The 17,812-nt window shown below is 29.8% G+C and overlaps 1 protein-coding gene across 11 annotated transcripts in view; it reads left to right on the top strand.

Annotated features, from left to right (window-relative positions):
- LOC143242994 (formin-binding protein 1-like) overlaps nucleotides 1-17,812 on the top strand; it is a 59,074-nt gene that overhangs the window by 28,480 nt on the left and 12,782 nt on the right. For all 11 annotated transcript variants that reach the window (XM_076486646.1, XM_076486645.1, XM_076486638.1 and 8 more), the window contains exons 3-9: nucleotides 3,231-3,281; nucleotides 4,429-4,576; nucleotides 7,207-7,269; nucleotides 8,996-9,100; nucleotides 10,824-10,952; nucleotides 13,765-13,911; nucleotides 14,534-14,743. In XM_076486646.1, the coding sequence (XP_076342761.1) occupies nucleotides 3,231-3,281; nucleotides 4,429-4,576; nucleotides 7,207-7,269; nucleotides 8,996-9,100; nucleotides 10,824-10,952; nucleotides 13,765-13,911; nucleotides 14,534-14,743 (853 nt within the window). The remainder of the gene's footprint in view (nucleotides 1-3,230; nucleotides 3,282-4,428; nucleotides 4,577-7,206; nucleotides 7,270-8,995; nucleotides 9,101-10,823; nucleotides 10,953-13,764; nucleotides 13,912-14,533; nucleotides 14,744-17,812) is intronic.

Genomic DNA, 17,812 nt, shown 5'->3' with positions numbered 1-17,812 from the left:
GATGTTTCAAGTTTCTTAGTCAGGATGTGACAAATATAGAGTTTTATGAAAAATACAGATAAAAGTTTTTAACATTTTGAAATAAAATTGTCAGTAAGTGTACTTTAATCATATCTGACATGTTTTCTTATTAAAATCAAAATCAAAATATTTCACAAATGTATGTGTATTTAACAAATAATTTTGTTAGTTTTGTTATCAAACTCCTGTAAAATATTAATTAATGATAGATCATGTTTGAGTTTATAAAAATCAAGGTTCAGTTTGATGAAGTAAAAGAACAGCCATGAGGTAATTGGATTATAGGCTACCTGTTGTTTCAGAAGCTCACAAGAAACTTTCAGTTATGTTTATCTGCATTAGTAATTTTAAACTGTTATATGGATCCTAAATGTATCAAGATAAATGCTCATATCTAGTATAGCCATTAGTGATAAAATTGTACAGATATACTATAACATTTACTTTTCTGTATTATTATTATTATTATGCTCTTACACTGCAACAAAATCTTCCTACTGAATAAATTTGTGGGAACCTGTTCATAGTAGCCATATAAAAATTAATTTTAAGTCTGGTACTATTGATGAAATTTAAACTTGCACTTTTTGTAGTGTAACCAAAATGTGTGTTTAATTTTAAGAACAGTTTCATAGGCAGCACAAACTTAGTTATTGAATAATTATTTTAAATTTTAGACAAGTTATAACTCTTTATGCAAATATTTAAAGTGCATGCTTAAATTCTATAATTTTAAGTTTTTAATTAATTAATAAATAAATTGGAACTTAATTTTCTATATAATTTAAACAACTAATTGCTGTAACCTAGGGTTTGTTCTTTTTTATTCATAAGCTAAACTGTGTGTGTTAAACAAAAGAATTTTTGTTAGAATAAATGGTTTGTTATTACTATTTTTATATTTATATGATCTTTCAGTCATAAACTGAATGGAAAATACATAAAATGTTCTTTAAGAATATGTCAGCCAGTGTAAATCGTAGTACTGTTATAAATTTAGTAAAATTAACTTCTATAGCTATGAGTCATCATTCTGAATACATCTGCAAATTAAATGTAATCTATTACTTTGTTTTTTTAATTTCAATGTTTGCAGCAAGTCAGCTTGTTATAAATGCTAGCAACTTAAAATGATGCCATGTGCTTTCATTAAGGTGATAAGTCTGGTTGTTTTTCTGGATTATGTTATTTATTGTTAAAAGTTTAACACTTTTGCAACAGACTCAGTATAACATGCATGATTTTGTCTACACACTTGCACACATTAAGTATTTGTATTATAACTTTTGATACAGCATGTGTATCTTCACAAACATAGACTTTTAGTAAAGATTACACATTTTGTACACAAAAAAGTCAGATTTTTAGTGAAATATTTTCACGAAAGATTTATTTGTGAATAGAGTCTGTTTCATTACTAGTCTTAGTGCATTTATGTTATGATTAAAAAACTATTCTTCATCCTCAAAATATAAAATATAATTTGCATAATCTCTAAAACCTCATAAATACTGTTCAAATATTTGTTTTTAGTAAGACTTTATATTTCTATATTTTTTATACTCTTAACTATGTAGGGTCTGTCGCTTAACCAACTTCATAACCATCATAAAAAAATTTGGAAATAAATATAAATTATGCTTTTTTCATGCTAGAATGATTACATATTATAACACAAATACAAAGGTTTACTCTAAGTAGCTTAAGTTTTATAATGCTATATATGAACATATATATTTATTATTTTTTATTATATTGACCTTTTAGTCATGACTAGCTAACTTTACATAATTTGCATTGATGTAGTACACATGTACTTGGGTCACCTATCCAGTAACATAAAACTGATTATTAGTCTTCCCTGTCTTGGCTGTGTTTTAGTAGGCTATTATTTTGTAATATAGTCACATTTCTATTATTATATATATGTTAATACTATTTAGAAATAAATTATTGAAGTTATTTGTCTTAAAATATAGAGCAATAAATAAGGTAAAACAAACAATTATATCTTCTTGCTATGACCTATGTATTTGACTTTTGCTGGATATAGGTTGCTAATTGTTTTAAATTGTGTTGAATAACCAAAAAATTATAAATAAGTATGCTGATGCCATAGAATTCCAGTATAATTTGTTAAATTTACTAAGATTTATTTAGATTCTATAAAATATGAAACTTCAAACACACTAAAGACACAAATTACCTCAATGAAATCTTGGGTTGAAAGAATGTGGAAGCTTTTTCAAAGATTAAAATTGTGGGGAAAACCATTCTGGGTACATTCTGACCTGTTGATTGTTTATTCTCATGTCATATATTGAAGTAAGCGTATATATGTTGCAAAAAGTGGAAGGAGTTGAACAGGGCCACCATGTTTGAATCAGTACATAAGCCATATCTCAGCAAAATAAAAAAAAGGTTTTATTTTATATTATAGATTGTGAATATTACTAATTTGAGTTCCTAATTTGTTTTGACATCACAAACATCTAATTTTAAACAGTGCTGCATTCAACATACCCTGAGACTTTATAAAATCTACATTTAGATGTGTTTAATATTTACCTTTAAATTAAGAGTTGTGTGTTTTTCTTATAGCAAAGCCACATCGGGCTATATGCTGAGCCCACCGAGGGGAATTGAACCCCTGATTTTAGTGTTATAAATCCGAAGACTTATCACTGTACTAGCGGGGGGTTAAATTTAAATTAAGAAATTAACTTGTATATAATATGAAAGTTTGTATTATATTGTACAATTTGATTCCAAACTTGTAAACTTGTTGACATAAGTTCACAAAATAGTAGTTCAATACAATTTTGAATACAAGTCAACAAACACAGTGACATGATCTTTGACCCCTAACCTGTTTTGAAAGGGTTAATGAAGAACCATCAACTTGCATACACTTAAACGTGCATGTAGCTTGTAAAATGAATTAAACAGTTTAAAGTTAGTCTAAACATTTACAGGTATAATATACTTGCATAATGTTTGTATCTTATACTAAAATTAACCATTAGGAAAACTTTAGTACCAAAACTTACAGATGATTTTTTTTGTACTCTAATAAATTCTATAGCTAAACTTGTATCATTCACATTAGGTTCAGTGTGAAGAAGCAATAAAATTCTGGTGAAAAGTTACAACATTCTGAAACAAACTTTTTCCACTAATGTAACTAACTATTTTTTAACCATTAACAGGAGACTCGTTAAGAACTATCAGCCTAAAAAGAAAGAGGAGGAAGATTTTCAGTAAGTATTTTATTATAATACAAAATTAAAAGTTTGAAGCAGTTTAACTTTAATAGGCCCACAGTACTCCTAAAATGTTTATATGATATTATAATAATAAGGAGAAAAACCAGGATATCTTTTCATGTACCTTTCATTAATATTTGGCTTTTGTGTAACTTATTATCTTTACTCTTGTTACATCAATACTTTTTACAATTCATTATTTTTTTTTTAAATTTAATCACTATTACATGCATTACATTAAAAACTGTACCCATTAACTGATGTATTATCTGGAGCTTAATAAAAGTTTGGTTCCATTAATTGTTGCTTGGGTTCATTTGGTTCTATGAACTGTGTTTTTTGTTGTCATATTTCACTAAAAATGTGGTTCCATTAATTATTGTTTGTCATATTTCACTCCACAGGAATTTAATAAATAATATTTAGACAACTACTATTATCCATTCATCAGATCTACTTCTGTATAGATGTGTGCTGGTTCATAAAGTGGCAATTAAACATGTCTTTGGAAACATGCACAGACAGCCATATAGTTTGTTGTTAATTTCAACTGTTGTTTCACTGTAATATGTTTGCTAATATATGTAATTCTTTACCAAATGATACAGCTATAAAACATTTTTGAAGCCACTGCTTTGAACAGCACAAGTTTGATGTCTAATTATTCCACATGAAAACAAATGAGTTGCTGAAACATTAACTGACTTAATGCAATCTTGAAACTTAAATTATCCTAATTGTTAGGAGAAAAAACTACACCTTTTTTGTATAGTTGATAAATGGAATTCAGTATAATTAATTTTAACTTTTACAGTATTATTGTGTCAAAGTCGTAATGTATTTAACCAATTAAAGTTTGTGTTCGTGTACAGTAAATCATTGATATAGCAAATTATCTCCAGCAATTTTATGGTGATTAAATTTATCTCATTGGAAAATTGGCACTTCTTAAAGATGTCGGAATTATTCATTTATAAAATAAAGTGGCTGACAATAACTGATAAGTTTGACTATTATTTGCTTTTTGAAATGGGAAACCATTATGCTAAACTTTGTAGTGTCTTTTAAAAGTTGTGTGATTTAAAAAGTGTCAGTTTTAATAAACAAGTTTTATCTTTTTTTTTTAAATTTTTCTCTAAAGGTTTACACCATGTAAAGCATTTCTTCAGATGATGAATGAAGTCAGTGATATAGCTGGTCAACATGAATTAATAGCAGAAAACATGACAATACAAATTGTAAAAGAAATAAATAATTTAGTAAAAGAGCTCAAAGATGACAGAAAGAGGGTAAGTTTTATTTAAAAAGAAGAAATATAATTATTTTATAAACATATACTTACACTTCAGTAGAAATAGCATACATAATTTTAACACAAAACAGCAATTTCCAGTTTTAATTGTCTAAGAAGTCAATATAGAGTTGCACATGAATTTATCACAGACAAGTTTAGTTGAAACACCAGTCACAGCCTGTTCCTTAATTAGTAGATGTGTTCTGCTTTCAAAAATGGTGGTTCACAGGAAAGAAAATTTATGTTGTGATTGTAGGTTTTCATGTTAAATGGAGTTTGATAAATTGTAAATGAGATGTGTACAAAATTTCTGTAAAATTATTAAAGTATTTTTGAATATCTTGACAGTAAAATATTAACATTTTAAAAAGTAAATAGCATCTGAAGATGCACAGTTTTATAAAGTGTCAAAAGTGTTAAGTGTATTTTATGCTTTGTAAAAATATAAACAATTTGAGTGAAAATGTACTGCATCTGACAAATGGAAATACATGTATGGAGTGTAAAGTCAAATGTCAAATAATAGAAGTTATAATTACTTTGTATAGAATTGTGTGGTCCATTTAGGTAATTACTCTATATAGCATCCTCTTGTCTATTATGTAACTCCTTTCACTATCCTCTCTCATGTAACCTCCTCCTCTAATACCCTCTAGTCTATTATGTAACTCCTTGCACACTATCCTCTCTCATTTAATCTCCTCCTCTTATATCCTCTAGTCTATCATGTAACTCCTTGCATACTATCCTCTCTTATGTAACCTCCTCCTCTGATATTCTCTAGTCTCTCATGTAACTCCTTGCACACTATCCTCTCTCATGTAACCTCCTCCTCCAATATCCTCTAGTCTATCATGTAACTCCTTGCACACTATTCTCTCTCGTGTAACCTAATTCTCTAATATTCTCTAGTCTATCATGTAACTCCTTGCACACTAGCCTCTCAAGTAACCTCCTCCTCTAATATCTCTCTCTTTCTCTCGTCTCTAGTAACTTTCTCTCTTATATCTTCTAGTCTATCATGTAACTCCTTGTACACTATATCTCTCTCATGTAACCTCCTCCTCTAATACCTCTGGTCTGTTTTTAACTCCTTTCACACTATCTCTCTATGTAACCTCTCCTCTATACCCTCTAGTCTATTATGTAACTCCTTGCACTACTATCTCTCTCATTTAATTCTTATATCATTTGGTCTGTCATGTAACTCCTTGTCTATCATGTAACCTCCTCCTCTGATATTCTCTAGTCTCTCATGTAACTCCTTGCACACTATCTCTCTCATGTAACCTCCTCCTCCAATATCCTCTAGTCTATCATGTAACTCCTTGCACACTATTCTCTCTCATGTAACCTAATTCTCTAATATTCTCTAGTCTATCATGTAACTCCTTGCACACTAGCCTCTCAAGTAACCTCCTCCTCTAATATCCTCACTCCTTGCACACTCTCCTCTCTATAACCTTCTCCTCTAATATCTTCTAGTCTATCATGTAACTCCTTGCACACTAGCCTCTCAAGTAACCTCCTCCTCTAATATCCTCACTTATTTGTTGAGAATCTTTCATACATCTTATAGTATTGTATTGTTAACACATGCTTTAGGTTGGTGACATAAGACTCGTATTGCATTAATTAAGTTATCCAACAAAATGAACAGTTAATTACATAAAAGCTAACTTCAGTGGCAGTTCCCAGTGTTTGGATTTTATTTAATAAAGAGCAGATAAAGAGAATACACTGTAATATTTAACTGTTTTATGTGAAGTTTTTACAATTGTAAGTTATTTCTAGAGAAATCCTTGGTAAAGTTAAGGTTTATGAGCTGTAGAATGTAGTATATGATGCATATATGATTTTCAATCTCTTTGCTCATCATTACTTGTATAAAACTCTTCTTTCTCTCCTTTTTTTTTCTGTAATTAATTTCATGTTTGATGAAAGTGGATGAGGTATAAAAGAAATTTAGTTCTTGCATGTAATTATTTACAGTTTGTAAAAAAACTTGTATATAATGTTAAGTTATCTTAAACATTGAAGTTTACCATATTTAAAGTTGTGGAAACACCTGAAAAAAATTGAAAGACCTTTCATTCCCTCATGGCTCTTTTGAAGAGTTTGATTTGTATTAAATATTTGTAATAGAAATCAATTAAGTATGACTTTAAAAAATGATGTACAGTAATAATAATAATTTATTGCTGTACATCACTGGAATATCTATCAGTATTTCTTTAGTTTAATAAGTAGCAATAAAGTTAAAATATGTGAGACAATTTGCTGGAATTATTAACAGTAAAATGTATTTTTATTGAGTCATCTACGTCTTATTTCAGCACTTGCGTGAAGGTGCCAAGAATTATTAACAGAAAAGTATATTTTTATGTCACCTACGTCTTATTTCAGCACTTACATGAAGGTGTCAAGAATTATTAACAGTAAAATAAATTTTTATTGAGTCATCTACGTCTTATTTCAGCACTTACGTGAAGGTGCCAAGAATTATTAACAGAAAAGTATATTTTTATTGAGTCACCTACGTCTTATTTCAGCACTTACATGAAGGTGTCAAGAATTATTAACAGTAAAATGAATTTTTATTGAGTCATCTACGTCTTATTTCAGCACTTACATGAAGGTGCCAAGCTTCAAGCACAACTTCAGGCTTCTTTGTCACAATTAGACAAGGTTTGTTTATGCTTTTGTTCTGTGTGTGTAAGCATAGCAGTATAAGAGGGAAAACGTAACTGGCTAAACTCTGTAACACATGCAGTTTTACCATATATTATTAATATTTTCCTTTTACTTGCAGTATGATGTTTCTAACAAACTATTAAATATTACAACTTTAAGTTATTATGGTTTTTAAGACAAGGATGTTTATGTTTTACTTCTAATATGTTTTTATTCTGGAAAAAAATATGAAAGGTTTGTGGATAGCTGGCAGCTTGCATGTGTATTCAACAAATACAGGTATTCAGTGATGTCGAGAAAACCCACTTGTAGAGAAATATATATGTAAAAACAGGTATTAGATTATAAAATAGAATATGTATGTATAAGTTTGTAACCTAGGCATTGTTTGTACATTATTATCAGTTCTTTCTTGTGATCAGGGAAACAAGCCTAGTAAAGTTTAGCAGTAGACAGTGTTGCTTACATAAGTATCTTGGATAACTGCCACAAAATGGGAACAGATGGTAAATCTCAAAATCTTCAAGTTTATTATTTATGTAGTGTTTATCTGTGCATGCTGTTACCAGCTGTAAAGTTTTTTCTGTATCAATCTTTTTACTAAACTGAGCAACCAACTCATTCCAGTGGAACTGTTAGAAATCAGAATGTTGGTGCTTATGAGACAACAGTCAAGTTTTATGGATTTCTTTTTTATGAATTGCATTTAGGTTTTAAGGATATTTTATACTTCAGTTGTGTTGATGATTTTGTTAAAGAAAAGATAGATTGGTGATTTTATATGTGCCAGAGAAATGGAAATTATTTTTTCATCAGAAAGCATTGTTATTTTAATCCAGCACAAATAATTACCTCCATACTTTATTCTTAGTGTAATAATAATAATAAAGGTTTATGAAATTTAGTTGTGAATAAAGACAATAAATGTAAGGCTGTTTACCTCATAATTACCAGTATTAGTTATTTAAAATGTGCAGTTTATTTTGGTGTGATTACTAATGTTGTATAGCAACTCCTGGAGAGTGGGGAAGAAACTAAACTTGATCAGACATCTTTAAACTATTGTAGATAAAAAGTACTTAATGAAAATATAAAAACATAATTGATTCACCAGTTGGAAAAACATTATAGGAGAAGTGTGAAATATTACTTTTATATTAACACTTACACCACTGAATTTTATATTATAGCAGAGTTCCTGTTATTTAAAAAAAAAAGTAACATTTCATATAGGGTTGGATTTCCAAGATTACTATCTTTGGTGCCGTGTTGCATTGAAATGTTGATTTTATGTAGGCTTAGAATGACACACGAAAAATTGAGTTTTCAAATATGCACTTAAAAATTCTACCTGTAGAAGGACTCTAGTTTTTTTAAAGAATACAGTCACCTTTGGTAAAAGTTTAAGCTGGAACAGAGATGATAAAACAGATTTAGTGAAGCCAAAGGAGTGAAGCCTAATTGCTTGAGTATCAATATTTTGATACTTGTACTACACTCATCATTATGTTTTTTGTTGTTTGTTTTTTTACATATTTTCAGTACAGGTTTATTAATATTAGATTAGGACAATGAAAATCGTCCTAATGAACTTTTAATTCATTATAATTTACTTTATTTGTACAAACAAATTAGTATTGATTATTTTTGTTGACTTTTGGTCATTACTTCTTAATTTATTCTTTTATTAACCTGTGTTTTGCTAATGCACTTTGAACAGGCAAAAAAAGCATATGAAAAGGCTTTCAAAGAAGCAGAGAAGGCACAAGAAAATTTTCTTAAAGCTGATGCAGACTTGAATTTGTCCAGAGCAGAAGTTGAAAAGGTAATATTTTGTTCCATGGAACAATCTGTTTAGTACTTCTAAAACTTTTAAACACATGATAATCTGAATTTGTACAGAACCTGAATTAATTCTTAGAAATCTGTAGACCAGAACAACTTTTTTATCACATGTAAATTAGCCAATATTTCCTTGTTTTGCTTACTCAGAAGTTAATATTTATTTCTGTTAGGCTAACAGAAACTTTCTATTAGTGTATAGGATGTGTTAGAATATTAAAGTGTTGCCTGAGGTTCTCTGATGTATTTAATAACTAATATTTATTGCTGTATATTATATATATATATTTTAGTGACAATAAATACATTTTAATGAAGTTAAATAGTAAAATAAGTAAAATCACAAGGAAGGACTGTATTAAAAACAGTAAATCCAAACCTCTGACTAATTTATTAGTTATAACTCAAAAACACTCTGAAACAAACAAAAAACTGCATCAAACAAAAAGGTCCCAGGGTACAAGCTACACACTAGCAAGCTTACCCACACATTGCACAGGATTTATTTTAATGGTTTCATAGAGGTAACAGAAGGACTTGTGATTTGCCATATGGGTCAAGGTTAAATGTAGATGATTTACAAATGATCTTATGCTACACATGGCAGTAAACTTCTGTTCACCTAAAGATGGCTTTGTGTTGTTAAAAACTAAAGTTGCTGTTGAACTCAAATCATTTGGTTGATTACTCATCCATTTAACCTTACTCTTTGTTGGTTTACCATGTTCTGTTACAAGATTGCATCAAAATTGGGTAGCCAATTCATCAAGAGAAGTGATGCCAAGAAACCAGATAGATTGGTGGAAAACTTGCTTTAAAGATATGTATTGATATAGATGGTTGTACAACAAAGGGGCTGTTATTTGGTTAGGAAAAATGATTATATCCAGATACTAGACAGACAGACAGACAAATTGCTGCTTTTAATATCTAGATGGATATAGATGAAAAATCAAAGTAGTAAAGACCTTCATGTTGTATTTACTGTTTTATTTCTTAGTGGTTCTGAGAATGTAAACAAGGGTAACTAAAAAAAATAACTTGTTAGCATGTCTTTCTAATTTTTGAGTTTGAAATGGTTATTTTGCAGAAATATGATATTGTTCAATCAATTATTTAATTTTGTTTCTTTATTTCTAAGAAGAAGAAATGATTTTTGAATTAAAATGTTTTTTTTTACTAGTGTTACTTTAATATTTGTATTGGATCATAATAAATTGTTCACATTTAAATATAGTTTTGGTACATCCTGATAAACAGGAAATAAAGTATATTGTTAAATTAATTGATATTTACTTTCTTTTGAAAGTTCTTGTGACTTTTCTCAAACAGTAAGCTTTTATTATTCCATACATTAAGCAGATTTGAGCACAAAAGCACATAATCTTAATTTTAAACTCTCAGGGAATAGATTAATGTGTTCTGTGTTTTAAATTTATTGTGACCCTATTTGATCTTAGTTGCATTATAATCCTGGTCTATATGCATCATCAGAATTGTCCAGAATTTCTAGGATTATACAATTACATGTTGTAATCTAAATCTCTGTCTGATGTCCAGAGTAAATTAATCTTGATATATTGTCACTCCATTTCAAGCACATCTTGAGTAGTTGAAAAGTGTTTTCATTGGGTTATTTTTCTCCTGCTACATTAAATGCTTTATTGTAATTTTCAACCATTAACATTTTAAAGTTTATACTATAGGCAAGGACTCTTTCTGTGATGAAAAGTCAGGCCTGTGAAGACTGTAAGACTGAGTATGCTAATCAACTTCAAAAAACCAACGAGTTGCAGAGGCAGCATTATACTACTACATTACCAAAAGTATTTCAGGTAATGTAATTTTATAAAGGAATTGGTTATTAAACCTTGTTTGTGCCTGTATAGAAAATAAGTAAACTACTACAAAATTTGGTATAGGCTTTCTGATATGTAATAATACAGTTTAAAGAAAGGTTTTTGAAACTGCATTGTTTCTTTGTTTTTGTTGGATATATATGATAAATTTTTAGTCATTTCCATTCAACTAAACACGATGAAACCTTTGTACCTTAGAAAGATGAACCTTTCAAAAGTTCTAGAATTTCATCAGGTTTTTTTTATGTGATTTACCAAACATTTTCTTTTTTGTCCTAAATGTCTTTTTATTATGACAGAAATTATTATTTTATATTAATAATTGCCAATTTCATATGACTAAAATATTGGGCACTCCTTTGAACAATTCTCAGTGAGGATTCCTGTATCCTAAAGAGGTTACATCCCAGTTCTTGCATCTTTTGAAATCCGAGCATCCATCCATGTATTTCTCATCTTGCAATCCATTAAAGGGTGGAGAAGGATTCTGGGAAATGTGTATTGCTTGGTTTACTTATAGTACACCTGTTTGACTTTGAATTCCTCTAGACTGAAGGTGCTAAGATTTATTTTCATGGTCAGTCATGGCTGGAGTCAGCTGAGTACCAGTGTTACCTGTTTTCAGTGGGTATTGTTGAGATTGTCTGGTACTAATATTTGGGCTAAGTTCTTGTTACTGCAGTGTCTTGATGTGTTGAGTTTTTGGCAGTGTAGATGATGGTGAGAAAGCTCAGTGAATACAGAGTTGCTTCCTCAGCATCTTTGCTGTTCTAATTCCTTGGCCATCAATACATAGGTTTAAAGAAACCACAGTCACTCTGTTGGAACATAAACCTTTCTTCCAGTTAATTTTCACTGTGGAGAATGTTGAAAAATTCTACAGAGGAACGTTATCTTCCATCATTCTGTTTTTTTATTGCACTAATGGTTAAGACAGATATTTTTGAATAGCTGTTCATAAACATCTTTAGATACGATGGTGAATGCTTGTCAAGTTTGGTTTTTTGAATCAAATAACCTTCTTCTCAACACACATTTTGGTTTTTGCAAGCAGAAATCCTACATGGATTACTTGATTCAACTTGACACTCAAGTGGGGAAACTTTTCTTAGGAGAGAGCATCTTGTTTTTTGTTTTTCCTTCTTAAGAAGGTGTATAAAACCACAAGAAAGTTTGGTATGACACCTCCATTATTATAGGATGCATGAGTCATCTGCCCATTGTTATTTGTAACTTTATTTATATGGAGGTCTATATTTTTATTGAGTCAGCAATATCCTGTACCATCAGAAAGTAACTAAGTATTTCATGGCTGTGTCTTGAATGTTAGTTCTTAGTTTTGAGATAAGTGCTATAAGTGAGAAATTTCCTACTACACTTGTAAACATTTTTTTTCTCAGCTTTTCTGTCAGTTGTAGAATGTGAGGTAAATTTAATGGCAAATCCAAGCATCTCCCCTACCTTAATAATTTATGTAAGAGGATTATTGCTAGTGGTTTTTAACTTGTAATCTAAAACCATTTGCTTGCATCTGTGCCAGAAATGGAAATCTCACTATGATTTCACACTCAAAATTTATTTGGTGGCTGAGAGAAAGTTCTTAGGACTTTCCTCTAACAATAAGTTTTTTTATTCAATGCTGCTAAATGTATGGGGTCCTCTTTTTAAACTCTTAGGGAATGGATAGATGTGTTCTGTGTTTCAAACCTATTGGGCTATTATTTGAACTACTTTTAGTAATAATCTTGGTCTGTGTGCATGATCAAGGACTTGGACTCTGTCTCATGTCCAGAATTTCTACATCATTCTATAAACCTCCATTTCACATTCTGTGTTTGCAACTTTCTCTCCAAAGCTGTGATAGTGATTATATCCATTTTATATTTGTACCAATTTTGTTACCCCCTTGCTAGTATAGAGGTAAGTCGTAAGTCTGTGAATTTACAATGCTAAAATCAGGGGTTCAATTCCCCTCAGTGGGCTCAGCAGATAGCTTGATGTGACTATGCTGAAAGAAACACACACACACACCAGTTTTGTTACCCATCGTTTTCTCTTACAAAGAAATAATCTGATGTTGTGTGATACTGAAGTCATACTTTGCTACATCAGTCATTAGTAGAACAGTGTTGGACACAGGTTAACTCATGGTGTCCCTTTGAAACACCTTAGATTGACCATGTTTTTAATTTCTTTTTTTAATCATAGACCTTTTAAATTATTTTAAATTCAGTCTATTTCAAATAACAAAAATAACTGCCTCGTACCTTTTTAATTTTTATTTTTGCATACCTTTAACTAAAAGGAAAAGTTCAGTGCCATAGGCTTTGCAAGTTTTCAAGTACTAAATGTATGTTATTTGTTATTGCTTTAAAAAGCAGTTTTACCTGATTTTATAAAGGCAGTTGCACCATTAAAATGTGAAAAATTAATACAAAAATCCCAATGCACAAGTAGAAACTTTAAATAATGTTTTGATAGGACTTTGAAAGTGGACAACACTGTTAAAAACAATGTAGATTAAACAGCTTTCAGACATGTAATGTATTGCAGAAAAGCGTTATACAGCCAGAAAATTAATATGGTGTTTCAGATTCCAGATGTTTTTCCTTATCCTCGTTGTTGATTAAATTCTGTAAAACAGCAAAACATTATAACATGTTTCTTTTGAATTAAAATATAAGTAATGAATAATCATTTGTTTAAAAAACAGAAATATAATACTTAAAAACAAATTAATTTTATCTTAGTTGTGTATTTATTTTATCTTGACCTGGGATTTTTACAGCAACTACAAGACATGGATGAAAGACGAATAACTTGCATCCAGAATTTTATTAAGTTATCCGCTGATATTCAGCGACAGGTATTTCCAGTAGTAAGCAGATGTCTTGATGGAATGGTGAAAGCTTCAGAAACTGTGGATCCAGGACAGGTGGGATATTAAAGGGTTATGTTTTATGCTAATATTTGTGGTTAAAGGTGCATGTATAGTATAAATTTGCATGAAACCACTGTTTTATTTATATTTTCAAAAACTTAGAATTTATGAAAATTTTTAGTTTTAAAAATTTGAAGTTTTTTCAAATGTTACATAATTTCTCTGTATAGGAAACATTATTTAAGTTGTAAGTAACTGACAAAGTTTGATAATCTTTGTTTGTAGCATAAAAAGTTTTACATTGAAGTTTAGGTTGTAGTCCCAGTATGTTAGAGATAGTAATATCTTATTATTAATTTAAAAATAGGTCCTATGAAAAACATTAATTTTCTAAATTTGATTTGTTCTCTACTAACAATTTCTTCTGTTCATGAAAGTGCAGATAAATCAGTTAATTCATTATATATGTGTGTGTGTGTGATTTTTGAATAATTCAAGTCAAATGGTAAAAATCGTGGCAATGTATCTTATGAAATCTTGAAACTATGATATTAAAAAAATTTAAAGATTGTTTTTGATTTGTGTATGTGTGCGTGTAGGTTAGGTTTGTTTTTGTAGTTTTGTTTCAACTTAAATTACAAAAGAAAAGATATAAATTTTCGTTAAACACTTCTAGGATTCTAGGCTAGTCATTGAGAAGTTTAAGTCTGGTTTCTCACCACCGGTAGACTATCCATTTGAAGACCTTAGTAATTTTAAAAATGGTGAAGGGAACACAGGGCTCCATCCAGTACCATCTTTTAAAACAGAAACTATTAAAGGTACCATAACAGCTGGGAAACTGAAAAAGCGTAGTGGAATATTTGGGATATTTAGTTCAAATAAGGTGAGAGAACCAATTGCGGAGTTCAGGTAGTTTTTATATATAAATACATACATTACGTATAATTTTGAATTTTGTTAAGATTCTCAGGTTGGCATATGATTTTTGTTGTATCTAAAAGTTCATCTTTTTTTATTGCAAACTATGTGAAACTTTTGGAACTAGTTTTTATTTCAATTATACTTGTCAAGCAGGTAAGCCTAATAGTTGGGTGTTTTTCATCTGTGTTTTACAGATTAATTAATAAAAGCATACAGTAAAACCTTTGTAGATTGTTTAATGTGTTCTATAAGGTATACAAGAATCTTTCTCTTTGTTTTTTCATTCATTTGCCCTAAGATTTAGCCCATTCACTGTGGCTAGTACATACATTTCTCAGTACTCCCACACAGCTTTGGCTGGTATTTTTATTTTGAACTAGGGAATAATGAAGTTTAAATATTATAAAAATAAATGGAAATTATTTGCAAGTACAAGTGTTAAGACTTACCCCCCTTATATTCCTGGATATACAACTTCTCCCACCCCCTCACACTACAACCAAAACAAATGTTTCCCATTGTTGATGCTGTTTACACCTTCCTTTGTTGGGTCCAGGTTCATCATCATTGATGTAGAGCTAACATCCTCTCATTACATTTTCATCATAGTCACACATTTGAACACCATTTGACTCACTTTCACTATCTTCTAAGCTATCTGAGTCAAGCACATAAAGGATATTTAAACAGTAATTCGAGTTATTACTTGCTGATCAAGCAACGCAGACACTGTCGATGAGCTGTCATACATTCTGTGTAGTCATTTTGTTGGTTACTGAAGGAAAACACTGAAGGAAACCAATATGATAAATAATTTCCAACTAATTTTACTCCCATACATCATTCACAGCAATTTTGAATAACACTGGAAAATATTTGCCCCATTTGCAGTATGGGGTGGGGGAAACACCGAAGAAAATTGTCCTGACTGTAATGAAAGGGATAATATTTTCTAAATATATCAGTTTTGAGCAAATGCTTTAAATAAATATAGTTTTACCTAAGTAGGGTTAATAAAGTCTTTTTTTTCCTTCCTTTGAAGTAGATAAATATTAAAAAGTGTAAGTAAAACCAACTCAGTGTCATATGAAAAACCACTAATATTTAAAGTTAGATTGTTTCAACAAAAGATACCAATGTAAGATGCTTTGAAATAAAAGAATTATAACAACAGAGTGGAGTTTAAAAATCTTTCAGCTCACTTTCAGGAAATAATTGCATCCATATGATTTTTTACATGTGATAGCCTGAAATTGAGCTATTGTCTCCTTTCACTTTATATTCTTTCGTAATTTTTACTGAAACATTTAAGCCTTTGATGCTTGATTTAATTCATTCATGTCCCACATGAAAGTAACAAGTAACTGTTCTTCCACAGTTGTGATGTGTAAAATTCTTTAAAGTTGAAATTTATTCAACAACAAAATTTTTTTTAAATTTTATAAATTTGATTTTTTAAAAATTACAAATTCTGATTTTGGGCTGAATTTGATCAACCCTGAGTACAAACATTTGTGTTTGTACATTTCCTGACTTGATTTGATTCTGAGCATAATATGAGTAGTACTTGTAATCCTACAAAGAAAGGTAAAATGTTTTTGAACAAAACTTTCATTTTAAACCTAGAAGCTCAGTACAATTGTAACCATTCTTAACTTTAATTGTTATGGTGTTCGGTAAAGTTTCCAATATTTCAGTTTTTAGAAAGCATAAGCTTAGTGATCTAATTTCAATGCCCCTTTTTCCTGTTGTTTTCAACTTTTTATAAGATATGGCTTTCAGTTCATTGAATACTCGTGTAGTGATCAGCACAAAGTGATAAAAACTTGGGTTGAGGGTTGTGTTACTAGAGAAAAATGTGTTTGTGAGCATCTTCCACAATTATACAATAGGTTTGTGAAAAGTTTGCAATGTGTGTCTGTGTGAGTAAACATTACCCACAGTTGACTGGTTCAATTACCATACTTGGTGTGGTAACATAGACTACTTTGATCTATGACTTTTATCCTAGAAGAGGGATTAAAAAAAAGGCTCTAAAATAGGGCTTATTTTCACTCTTGTATACACCTTTGACTTTCATTACCTATAGTTGCCTTATTTGAATATCGTAATTTTTCGTATGATAACTGGAAACTGTCTGATAATGTGCATGTGCTATTTTGTTTTAGGGTTTGTGCTTGAGAAGGGTAATTTAAAATACCCTGAAATGGGGCAAATTTCCTCACTTTTCTTTTTAGACACTTTTGGCTTTGAGTATAAAGACAGGTGCTTAATCAGTTCAATGAGACAGTTAACTCCTACAAAACATGGTATGCAATTAACATCTAATGATGTCATGAGTGATTTGATAACAAATGAAGACAAACAGGTTACATTACTTAACACTGTCCTTTGTACAGCTTTACTTCTTTAATGGATGCGTTCGACTAGATAATGATTTCCTTGCAAGACTGTATTTTGTGGGTGCATCACACACTTGTAACTAATGTAACTTTCAGTAAACTTAGTTGCTTTTGATAAAGCTTACAGTTGTGACTTTTATTTTTAAGTTAGAACATCATTATTAACACTACATACCATAATTTAATCTCTAATGTTTTACTTTTTAATGTAAAATTAATATTAACACAGGATATAATAATTTAAACTGTAATGTTTTGTATTGTTAAATTGGAATGTCATTAACACAAGATATTATGATTTAATATGTAATGTTTGAACTTGAGCTGCTTTTATCTAGTAATGACAGTAATATGAATTATCGACTAATTAAAAATTATAAGAATTGAAAGTTTGACTTGTATATATCTCAGATCGGTTGTATTAACACTTTTACTAATAAATCAGAGAACAACGTCTTGACTTGCGTTGTCTTCAGGTTATTAGCATATCATCTCAGCAATGCTTAAAGAACTTGTATTAAAAATAGTATAAATTAAATACTGACAATAAATAATTAATGCAATAATATCAACTTGTGTGGTCACTTTACCAATGAAACAAAATATAGAATATAAAAAGTTTTACAATT

Source organism: Tachypleus tridentatus, chromosome 2 (genome assembly GCF_004210375.1).
Source record: "Tachypleus tridentatus isolate NWPU-2018 chromosome 2, ASM421037v1, whole genome shotgun sequence".
NCBI classification, from domain to species: Eukaryota; Metazoa; Arthropoda; class Merostomata; order Xiphosura; family Limulidae; genus Tachypleus; species Tachypleus tridentatus.
The sequence above is the reverse complement of the archived record's forward strand: the minus strand, read 5'-3'. Positions and strand labels throughout refer to the sequence as shown.